The 12,355-nt window shown below is 38.8% G+C and overlaps 1 protein-coding gene and 1 pseudogene across 1 annotated transcript in view; one reads left to right on the top strand and one right to left on the bottom strand.

Annotated features, from left to right (window-relative positions):
- Nucleotides 1-1,209: 1,209 nt before the first annotated feature.
- Nucleotides 1,210-12,355, bottom strand: part of SLC38A11 (solute carrier family 38 member 11) — a 66,752-nt gene continuing 55,606 nt past the window's right edge. The window contains exon 13 of the mRNA XM_060152746.1: nucleotides 1,210-1,724. Coding sequence (XP_060008729.1) covers nucleotides 1,682-1,724 — 43 coding nt within the window. The 3' untranslated portion in view covers nucleotides 1,210-1,681. The remainder of the gene's footprint in view (nucleotides 1,725-12,355) is intronic.
- LOC132522338 (NADH dehydrogenase [ubiquinone] 1 beta subcomplex subunit 1-like) lies at nucleotides 6,231-6,424 on the top strand (annotated as a pseudogene).

Raw genomic sequence — 12,355 nt, 5'->3', positions numbered from 1 at the left:
ATGTTTTGCTGGGCCAAAGCATTCAACTGTGAGGTAGAGTTCACAAGTCCAGGGATGCATTTAGAGCCTGGGCATTTTCATAGAAACTGCCGTTAGAATTTGATGTGGAGGGTGGTGGTGGGGATGCCTTAGGTGTATGTGATCAGGAGTGAATAATAATTAAGTTCTTTAAAAATTGGAAGCATAGGAAGGAGAGAGGAAAAAAAAAGTAAAACAATTAAGAGGAAACTCAGAACATATTGATTATGGGAGGATGTTTAGCTCAGGGAAACTGTCATTGCCCAGACTCCAGAGGAAGGTTGGGCAGAAAATTCTCAGCTCACGTTTGGAGCTACCAGAACAGTTTTCATGTGAGTGCAGAAAGCTTGACTTGGGCCCCAGACTGGAAAGGAGCCTGGTTCTCTAAGGGTCTAGGAAATCAGTAGAAGTAAAACTCAGAGGAGGCCTGGGATGATGGTAAAGTCTAGCAAGAAAGGACAGTGACCCTGGGTCAAGGCCAAAGGAGGGGCCAGCTGCATCTAAGGGGAATAAAAGTGAAGCCATCCAAGAACAGATTGTTTAAAGCTTTAAACCAGTGCCAAGTTTATTGAGGAATGTGAGACTGTATACTTGCAAATTACCTCAACACTATATCATTTGTATTCTGAAATTTTCTCACACTGTAATACAGACTCAGAGCCTTCTCAAATGTTTTCGTTTATGATTCTGTGATCCTAAATGAGTTGTGTAAGTTATGCATCCTGAGGGTGCTGTGTTCCTGTGGACATCACCAGGGTTGAGTATTACTGGGAAGAAAAGTGAAAAAAGAAAAAGACGGTGATCTTCCGTGTGTGGTCTTGGGGGGAGTATCCTGCCTTGTGATCACCCAGACATTTGTCCAAAGCAAGTGTCTGAGGGCACCCATTGAGGAGAGACTTTTTATTTGTGCCTTAATTTGAGTGTCCCATCTGGAAACTGTATGTCTTTTAGTCACATTTGCATACTGGCAAACTATATTTATGAAAAAAAACCTCTCAGCAGATAATAATGATAAGTCTTCTACATGATTAGAGGATAAGCTGGCTTTGTCTGTATTCTAGCCAACTACATTTGTCACATTAAAAAGATAATAGAAAGCTAAGAAAAAAATACTCGATAATATTTTCACTTCCATTTTATTTTTGCAAACAGGAAAATAAAGTATTACTAATAAATATTATTTGAGTTCCAGGAGCTAACTCTATCATCTTATACTAACTATTCTTTAAGTTGGGTACAGATAAAATTTCTTTCACAAAGACCAAAAGATTACAAGCTCATACATTTTTTTCTTAATACTCAAAAAAACTAGTTCCCAAAGAGGTACAAACTATTATGTATAAAGTAAGCTACAAGGGTATATTGTACAAAACAGGGAATATAGCCAATATTTTATAATAATAAAGGAGTTATTTTAAACCACTGCTATTATTATCCTGATTGATGCTCATATCATCCTGTCTTTGACCAGTGGAAGCAGAGCTCTGCAAGCTGACTTCCTTGTTTTTTTGATAGTTCTGCTTCTTTGTTTTTGGTCATCCATTTTTATTTTGCACATTTTCTGTTCCACTTCTGCATTGAGCCATTTCTTCAAAGAGCCTTGGTTCCTTTTATTGGGAAGGTACTTGGAGAACACAGTTTTGGTATTGCTGTGCTCAATATGTTATGCACTGGTCATTCTTTCTAGCCCTTTGCAGTGGTCAGAGCTAGAAAATAAGTTAATTCTTTTAAGATAAAATACTTTTTGAATTCACACAGATATTTTCAATTCAATTTTAGGACTGCAGGAATTTTACAGAATTTTATTGATGTTATATCTGCATCCTATGTCCAAAATCCTGATTTTTAAGGGCACCGCTATAATTTCTCATTTGCATCCAGCCACAATATCCATGTAATAGCCTTGGAATAACAATGCCTACACTACCACAAATACCAACAATAAAATATAAAGTAGTGTGGGGTTTTATTAATGTTCCTTTTGTTTTCAAAGCATATCACTGTGGGGATGTACAGTCAAATTATTGTGTTTTAAGAATGGTTGAGGGACTTCCCTGGTGGCGCAGTGGTTAAGAGTCCGCCTGCCAACGCAGGGCACACGGCCTCGAGCCCTGGTCAGGGAAGAACCGCACATGCCACGGAGCAACTAAGCACATGTGCCACAACTACTGAAGCCTGTGCACCTAGAGCCCATGCTCCGCAGCAAGAGAAGCCACTGCAATGAGAAGCCCACGCACTGCAGCAAAGAGTAGCCCCCGCTCACCGCAACTAGAGAAAGCCGGTGTGCAGCAACAAAGACCCAACGCAGCCAAAAATTAATTAAATAAATAAATATATTAAAAAAAAAAAAAGAATGGTTGATTAAATCATTGACTGTTGGTGATTAACTCTACTACAGTCCCTCTCCCCTTCCCACAGGTTGAAGGTGGCAATAAATGTTCAACCTTTTGTCTTTCTGGTGACCAACCCCCAACCTGAAGCTATCTAGGGGCCCCTAGCCCCCAGTCCTTTCATTAGCATACAAAAAGACACTCATCTTTCTAAAGATTCCAAGGGTCTTAAAAACTCTGGTGTCAGGAATCTGAGTCAAAGACGAACTATTAGGACAATAGATGCTTCTAGCACCCTATCACTTAGGAAATTACAGTTTTAGGAGCTCTGTGTCAGAAACTGGAGGTCGAGACCAAATATATATTTCTTATTATATCACAATAGCATTGTCCCAACTTTGGAGAAAATATAACATAGAAAAATGGCTGGATGGTAGTGAACCAAAATATTAACAGTGTGATGATGTTAATTTTCCCTTTGTGCTATGTCATTCCATTTTAATTTACAATGTGCACTTTATAATTTTATAATAAAAATAAAAGACATGAGTGAACTGTAATTAATTCAAAACTAGAATACTGGTGTAAAGTATTATCTACAGATCTTCTTCAACTTATGATGGGGTTAAACCCTTCCTTAACTTATGATGGGGTTAAACCCATCTTCTGATAAACCCATCAGAAGTTGTAAATAGTATAATTTGAAATGCATTTAATACACCACTGAACATCATAGCTGAGTCTAGCCTACCTTCAACATGCTCAGAACATTAACATTAGCCTCCAGTTGGGCAAAATCATCTAACACAAAGCCTATTTTATAATAAAGTGTTGAATATCTCATGTAATTTATGGAATACTGCACTGAAAGTGAAAAACAGAATGCTTGTATGGGTACAGAATGCTTTTAAGTGTATCGTTGTTTACCCTCCTGGTCTCATGGCCGACTTGGAGCTGCTGCCACTCCCCGCATCACCAGAGAGGATCGTACCACATATGTCTGGCCTGAGAAAAGATCACAGTTCACAATTCAAAGTACAGTTTCTACTGAATCCGTATTGCTTTTGCATAATCATAAAATCAAGAAATTGTAAGTCAGAACCAGTGTAAGTCGGGGACCACCTGTATCCTTAAGTGGAAAAACAACTTTTACAAAAACTATTGAAAAATCTTAAAATATATATATTTGGCTATATAAAATAAAAAAGTTTCATCAGGTAAAATGATCAATAACAAAATTTTTTAAGTTAATACCTTATTCATAAAGGCATGATATCATTAATTCATCAAGAAGAAAAGCAAAAACTCCAATGGGAGAAAATAAGTATGTGTAATACAGTACACAGTAATTCAAATTGTCAATAAATACAGGAAAAGCTCTCATGGAAACCTAGGATATTATGATTTCTTCATTTTACAGGTGAGGAAAGTGAGGATCAGAAAGGTTAAATCACTTGTTTATGAGAATAAGGACAAAGTTGAGATTCATCCTTCTAACTTTGGACTAAGATCTCAAGCCCTGTCACACCTGTGGCTGAGGAAACCCAGTCTCCTAGATATGACTTCTTGTGGCTCACCCTCATAGTCAAGAGTTCTTTTTTTAAGAAAAATTTTAAATTTATTATTTATTTTATTTATTTATTTTTGGCTGCATTGTGTCCCCGTTGCTGCGCACGGGCTTTCTCCAGCTGCGGCTTGTGGGCTGTAGGCACGCGGGCTTCAGTAGTTGTGGCACTCGGGCTTCGTTGCTCCGCGGCATGTAGGATCTTCCCAGACAGGGCTTGAACCCGTGTCCCCTGCATTGGCAGGCGGATTCCCAACCACTGCGCCACCAGGGAAGCCCAAGAGTTCCTGACGTTAGAATGAGGAATACTCTCCCTTCTCTGGATACCAGACGCTCGCTAAATTTAAATTAAATTGTATGACTCAGTTATTGCTTAGTTCCACATAGAGCATACTCCTTTCATTAAGTTTTTAATGTTAACAAAGTAATTACATGTTCATCTTCATTAAAGTAAAATGTATTTTAGGCTGCTCTTCAGTCTAATTAAAGAGCATGTCTATGACCGTGAATATTTTGTTTAATCAACTACTTAATCTAGAAGCAACAGAAAGAGTATTGTTGGTGACTTCCATCCATTAATCTATTAGGTTGTCCTCTTTATGCATTCAAATATAAATACTATGCTCAGGCTTTAAACATTTATTGCCAAGATATTCCTACTTATTTCTACTCTCCACCCCCCCCTTTGTTTATGACAGATATAATCATAAACTGAAAGCACATTTCCATGCTAAAAACTTTCTGACATTCATTAGGGCTCTTCACATACAAAGTAGAAATCAACAGGATGTCTTAAGTTTTCCTAATTTGTAACATTGTTTCTACTACAGTTACCAAAAAATTGCTATTATGAGCTAACGAAAATATATGGCTAGTGTGTTCAATATTAGACAATGTTGGAAAAAATCATTTTTTAAATGTATGATTGTTCCCCAAAAAAACACAATAAACAGAAATGGACTTAATTGTTATTGCCATAAATGAGTGATTTACAGTTATTTTTCCTACCCCAATTCCCAGAAATATGTTATCACACATTCTCATCAGTAACAGAAGCCCTAAAATAGGCATAATAGACTCTCCAGGAGGTGGTTTCCTATTTAACTAAGATTCCTAGCTGATTTTGATAAGCCTCCTTCCCAACGGACACGGCCACTTGCACACTGGTGCTTTTCAAACTTGAACAGGAACAACTTGGGGCTCTTGTTATAATGCAGATTCTGGTTCATTAGGTTTGGGGTGGAGCCTGAGATTCTGCATTTTTAAAGAGCTCCCGGAACGATACCAATGCTGAGGGTCCACAGACCCTACTTTTCAGGGTAAGGCAGTATAACCACCTCCCAGCTCTTAATCACCACGAATAGATGCTGCACATTTGTGAACCCAATCATGGGTTTGATGCATTTGTCTTTATCTTGTCTGTAATTGGGTTCTATTCTGCTTTTAGAGAATTTCCTCCAATCAAAGAGGGAAATTAAAGAATTTATGGATCTATTTGACACAATTATTAAACAGTTCTTTTAGTGTCTCCTGCAAATATCTTTCCCTTAAGTAGAAAATCAGGAATGATGACAAGAAGAGAATGAGAACTGGTCTCACATGCTGGTTAGCAGTGGCAGCAGTAACTCCTGCGCAGACCCGATGGTAGAACAAAGGAAGCTGTTGAAGGATCCCTCTAACTCCCTGTGAGCTCTTATTCTTCAGTGGGACCTAATCCCTAGACGTTTGGTGCTTGGTGATGCTGCTTCATGTCTGCTTTATTCTCTCAAGGTTGTTTTCCCTTCCCTTTCTTAACCTCCCTTCAAAACCAGCTTTCATGGTTCAATCCATAAATTTTTCTGATCACTGATTCTGTGCAAGGCAGTCTAAGCACTGAAAAAAATATGAAGGACCACTGGTTTTAAGCTGTTTAATATTTATTTAGAAAAAAAGGTGTGCAAAAATAAGTGATGAAGGAATTCCATAACAACTCTGTATTTTATTTTATTAGAGGACACAAAGCTGTACCTAGAAGCTCAGCATTTGGGGAGACCTTAAAGATCAAGTTCAATTTTTATCCAGCACATGAACTGCCCCTACCAAGCTGTGGGCAATTGTCTGTCCAGCTTCTAAGTTGTTCCAGGCCCAGAAGGCTCACTGAGTTCCAGGGTAGCCCATGCTGACATCCGTTGCCTCTAATTGTTAGAAAGTTCTTATTTACACTAGATTTTTCCTTCTATTAATTGTCAGACATATACCTGTTGTCTTGCAGAAGAAAAGTCATGGTCTGGCTGGTGGCTGGGCTTACTGCTGCCCTTGGTCGTCGGGTTGTTGTTGGCACCAAGGCCCCAGCGTTCATGATGAACTTACTTCAGACTGTGCGTGACTACTGGGTACATATACTTGCCCCTTTGGGATTTGTCTTTGGATGTTGTCTAGACAGAAAACATGATGAAAAGCTAACTGGCTTCTGGAACAAGAGTCTGTTATTTAAAAGGAACTGAGGCCCAATGAAGAAGTCATCTGGAAATAAAGGCTGTGGCTGAATTACAGAATGTTTACATTTTTTAAATTGTGAGAGAAATAAAAACTCATTATTTTATTTTATTTATGTATTTATTTTTTTGGCCGTGCCATGCAGCTTGTGGGATCTTAGTTCCCTGAAAAGGGATCGAACCCAGGCCCACAGCAGTGAAACCGCTGAGTCTTAACCACTGGACTGCCAGGGAATTCCCCACATTCATTATTTTAAAAAAAAGAAAAGAAAAGTTATGGTCTGCTGGAAATGGCTGGGGGGAACTTTCAGAGGAGGAGGCATTTGGGCAAAATCTTAAGTGCTACTAGAATTTAGGGAGACGGACAGAAGTGGGGAGGCAGCATTCTCATCCTCTTAGAGTTACACTTTCTAATTGTCAATCTGGATCCCCTAATTAATGCCCCCGTGTTAAGGGATGTCTCTATTTTAAATAATGCAGAGCAATCAACAATATGTCAGATACCATGGCATCATTTACACAAGGTATTTGAGAAAATGAGTAGAGGGACTTTTCATATTCTCCTCACTTATAAAGCAGATGATTATCCACCTACTACAGCTGGGCCTGCAGTAATCTAATTCTGAAAGGCCAGTTTTATCTGGCGTGCAAAGGAAGTAGGCAGACACACAGCGGTTGTTTGGAGAATAGTACAGATGTTGAGGTGAGAAACTACAATGGCTGGAGATACACAAGAGGGGCTTGTGGGAGCACGGCTTTAAGCCATGAGGGTTCACTGTGTTGGGAAACCACAGCGGGAGCTGGTCAACCTTGTGTTACCCATTTGGATGGAACCGCTCTTATTTAACGCCATGAACTGAGTTTTAACTTTATGCAAGCAGAAGTCTTCTCGTTTCTCTTTTTTTTTAGCCTGGCCATGCAGCATGCGGGATCTTAGTTCCCTGACCAGGGACAGAACCCGTGTCCCCTGCATTGGGAACCCTGAGTCTTAACTACTAGACTGTCAGGGAAGTCCCTAGTTTCTCTTTTTAAGGAGAGTGAAGTCCAGAAGTGCAATTCAGAATATAAATGACAGAGTACCTATATGTCAGGAAATGGAAAAATATGGATGTGCTGACAGCTTCCACCTGAATTCTTCTTAGGAAGAGAATGGCATTTGTGTCAAAAAAATACAATGACAAGGTATGGGGTAAAGTGGAATAGGGGTCTTCTAGAGGCCTGGAGGTTCTGGGACCTCGCTGAGAAAGTCACAGGGAAATATTTGCTTGTTAATCTGAAGGAGATGAAAAATGAAGAGTAGAGATGTTTAGGAGGTGAAGCCTAAAGACTGGTCGAAGGCCATGCCCCAGGGTGTGACCCTTCCTCCTAAGCACTCTAAATCTTCAAAAGGTACAACAACAACACAACAAATACACAATACATGATGTGAATAGATTTTTATGGAAAATGACGCAGGGACTGTGTGTTTTGCATCTGGAGTATCGTGGAGTTTTTCAGGTACAGCGCAAAAGAACCCTGCTTTATGGTGGCATAGAGAAGCATGAGAATGTAAACCAGGCTAATTTACCAGAATTATGGAGTAGGCTCCTGAGTGTGGAATGGGGTTTAAGATCAAGTTTAACCAATTCACTTGGGGGCGAGGAGTCCTCAGCTGGCATTTAGGTTACACATTTAAAATCATCTGTTTCCGAGACAAATTTCTACCTCAAGCTAATATTTTAAAATTTCTTAATCTCTTGTTTAAAATGTCTATTTTGAAGGGTCAGATTGTCTTCTAGAATAGGGAGCATCTCCCGCTGTGTCTGTGCAATCAACTAGCCACTTCTACAAAACCCAAAGTTTTTCTAAGCCCTATTTTTCTAAATATTTAATGTTGATTTCCTTCCCTGTCTATTCTTACAGCTTTTTAAACAAATCTAAATTCATTTTGAAATGCTTTGAAACATAAAGCACATAAAACCCAAGGTCGCATCACTCAACTTCCAGTTTGTCTATGTCTTGCACGTGGAGAAGCAACAGTTAAAAGGTATAACTTAGTGGGATTGCTGGGTCGTATGTTAGTTCTATTTGTAGTTTTTTAAGGAAACTCCATACTGTTCTCCATAGTGGCTGTACCAATTCACATTCCCACCAGCAGTGCAAGCGTGTTCCCTTTTCTCCACACCCTCTCCAGCATTTATTGTTTCTAGATTTGTGACCGCCTGGAGGGGTGGGATAGGGAGGGTGGGAGGGAGGGAGACGCAAGAGGGAAGAAATATGGGAACATATGTATATGTATAACTGATTCACTTTGTTATAAAGCAGAAACTAACACACCATTGTAAAGCAATTATACTCCAATAAAGATGTAAAAAACAAAAACAAAAACAAAAAAAACGGTATAACTTAGAAAATTCTTTTTAGGACTTTATAAGAATGCAAAGTGGTGTAGGAAAAGTCAGAAGTCACCTAAAGGCTGCCATTCTCGGGTACAATAATTTTTCCTCTGTCTTAGAAGACGCTTTACTATTTTTTTCTCCCAGAACCTAAAGATTTAAAGAACAATACTGTTCTGAGAGAGACGTGACTGTAAGAAGCCTGGACTGGATTTATTTTTCTGGAACTGGCCTTGCTGTCCTCCGGCAACACAAAATTAAAAGATAATACACTGTGCCTTGGAAATAAAAGTTTTCAGTCTTTCAAATTTTAAACTGCAAACTCATTTGTTGTCTGGGGTGTTTTTCTTAAATTGTTGCCTGCATGTTCCTAAACCACCTCTTCTTTTTTGTGCTCTATCAAATTACTGAGCTGTCAGATGAGATTAAACAAGGTGATAATTGTATCTGAACCATAAACACATTTTGCTTTAAGGTTTTGACTATTTCTTTAGGAATAATATTAAATGAAGGAATTAAGGTAAGTTTTCCTGGTAAATTATAAATTTCAGTTAAATACATCGGAATTAGGTAAATTCAAGTCATTAAATGTTTACCCAAGCAACTCAAATTACTAAGATATATGAGCATACACTGGCAAAAAATAAAACTAAATACGACATGGTCTTAAGTCTCAAAGAACTTGTAATTACAAAAGGGATGAGGGCTTCCCTGGTGGTGCAGTGGTTGAGAGTCCGCCTGCCGATGCAGGGGACACAGGTTCGTACCCTGGTGCGGGAGTATCCCACATGCCGCCGAGCGGCTGAGCCCGTCAGCTATGGCCGCTGAGCCTGCGCGTCCGGAGCCTGTGCTCCGCAACGCACGGGAGAGGCCACAGCGGTGAGAGGTCTGCGAACCGCATTAAAAAAAAAAAAAAAAAAGAGACAAGTAAATTTTTATTTAGCAGTCAAAACAAGTGAAAAACTATGTGCTGACTGGTATGCACTTGAAGAGACCTTTTAAGAATATTCCAAATAGTCTAAACTTAAGAAAATAATTGAGAAAAATGTAAAAAATGCAGATTAAACTAAAAGTGTGGTGTGTCTGTGGCCATCACATTATGAATAGCACAGAACATTAAGGAAATATTCTTCCAGTATTTGAAAACTATTATGCAATTCAACACAATAGTCACTCACTTCACTGACAGGTGATGAGGTTCTGAAATAATGTAGTGCTAAAATTGAAAGAAATTTCAATTTAATGAGTATAGTTTATATGAGGATAAAAATAGATTAATAGTAGATCACATTTCAGATTTAGTGACAATAAATTTATTGGGGAATGAGTGAATTGGAATGGAACTCCATTTGTCAAATCATGGTTGAACTACAATCATAGGTTGCTTACAGATATGAGAGTTCAGCATCAATCAACCAAAGCACCCTGTAATATTCAATTGGCTATAAAGAACTTATGATACAGTACGGAATACTCTATTATTATTTGTAAATTATGTGTCTTTAATATTATTAAAATTAATAATAAACGTATGTGCTTATATGTAAAAAAAAGAATATTCTAAATAAATTCTCTGAAGGGTCGATGCTTAATAAAGCAAAACGAGAAACTCAATTATCTAAACCACCTTGTTGGATGAATGACTGTATCACATTAACTTGCTACTTTACTGAATGACAATCATTATAGATAGAAAAATCCTATTAAAAGAATATGTATGGCTATATGTACAATCAGCCATTTTCCCTTCTATACTACCAATCTCACTTCAAATACTTAAGTGTTTATTACATTCAAGGTACCATGCCATGGACTATTAAGAGTAAAAAGAGGCTTTAAAACACACTGTCCTCAAGGAACTTTTAGTCTGGTTGGCAGGACATGGTTTCTTCATATAACATAAGAATTACAGAATTCCAAAGGAGGAAAATTAACCTGCAGCTAGAGTTGTCAGGGATGGCACAGGGAGAAGATTGGAGGACTGATAGAATTTGATGAGGGTGGGAAAGGAAGATTTGGATACTTCAGATGAGAGGATGGCAAGAATTCAAGGGCAATGGCAAAAGGGGCAGAAAGCAATTTTAGTGTAAAACAGTGCTTTAGTTATGTCAGAAAAAAGGGTTCCTTCCTGCAGTCATGGGAGATGAGGCGAGACATGTTGAGGCCATTCTATAAAAAGTTTGAATACAGGCCACGGAGTTTGTACTTTATCCTATAAGCACAAGAGAGTCACGAAAAGCTTCTGAGCAAGCATTTGGTGTTATCAAAGCATCAGTTTAATAAGGTGATTCTTGGAGTGATACACAAATCATCTTGAAGGGAGGAGAGCCTGAAGGCAGAATGCTCAGGTAAGAGGCTGTGGCATTAGTCTGGGTGTGAGTTGGTAAGGACCAGAATCAGGTAGGTGTTAGGAGTGAAGGACAGATTAAATCTGTATGTGCCTTTTTTTTTTTAAATGAGACATTTAGCATATTGCTATAAGTGAACAATATAATAAAAATTCCAAAGCTAAATTTATTCATAATCTTCATTTTCAATGAGCAAATATTAGAAAATGACTATTGAAATGTCCTATAAAGATAGCCACATGAATTCTTTATCAGCATGATGTTATGACGTTATTATGAGTATAACCCAATTTTACTCATGTTCCAAATAAGATTTTTTTCCAAGTAAGACATTTTATTGAGTTTAGTCCTAGGAAAACTTGCTGTACTTTTGAGGAACTGGTATATTTTCTTCCTTCTCATAAGAGCTATGAAGCTCATGCAATCTTCCCTGAATGCCTGTAGGTTCCAAACCAGGTTTGCAGCTGTGTTGACTTTAGACCATAATCTCTGTTTTCTTCTTTGTTAACTCTCCTCCCCTCCCTTGTCATTACTCTTCCCTAATCTCGCTGTCTTGGTCTCTCCTCTCCTCTCTGTAAGCTTCGCCAAAGGATTTTTCAAAGAGATGAAGGATAAGTACAGTTACTCTCTGACAAGAGCTCTCCCTTCTGTCTCCACTCTCAGTTTCTTCCTGACCTCCAACCTGGCATTCTACGCCCTGCCCAGCCTCTAAACACATGGCCCCATCTGGCATCTCTATTATGTCCAACCTCCATCCTTATTCAAATGTGACCTTTGAATCAACAGCAACCGCATCACCTGGGAACTCTGAACAAATGCAAATTCTCAGGCTTCACCCCAGAGCACCGAACCAGAAACTCCGCATGTGGGCCCCAGCAATCTGCATTTTGACAAGCCCACCAATGATTCTGACACGTGTTGAACTTTGTGAACCATTGCTCTAGAGAATGACTGTACTGTTTTCTTTGTCTTCCAGTCTATGTGTTCTCTAGGTCATGGTGCCTCTTGTCCACTCTGTGTGTCTACTCTGTAATCTGGGCAAGTCCTTTATACTCTTTTTAGAATAATTACAAATTCTTCAAGGAGGTTATCTGATTGGTGTAGCTAATTACTACCTCCATCAAAGTCAGTTAAGCATTTATGGGTACCTTACCTCATGGTCATTGGTTGGTCCATGCTTGAGAATACCTGACAACGCCTGGTCCTGTCAGCGGCCAGCTATACTAAAAAATGGACTAGTACCACT

Source organism: Lagenorhynchus albirostris, chromosome 6, assembly GCF_949774975.1.
Source record: "Lagenorhynchus albirostris chromosome 6, mLagAlb1.1, whole genome shotgun sequence".
Taxonomy (NCBI): Eukaryota; Metazoa; Chordata; class Mammalia; order Artiodactyla; family Delphinidae; genus Lagenorhynchus; species Lagenorhynchus albirostris.
The sequence above is the reverse complement of the archived record's forward strand: the minus strand, read 5'-3'. Positions and strand labels throughout refer to the sequence as shown.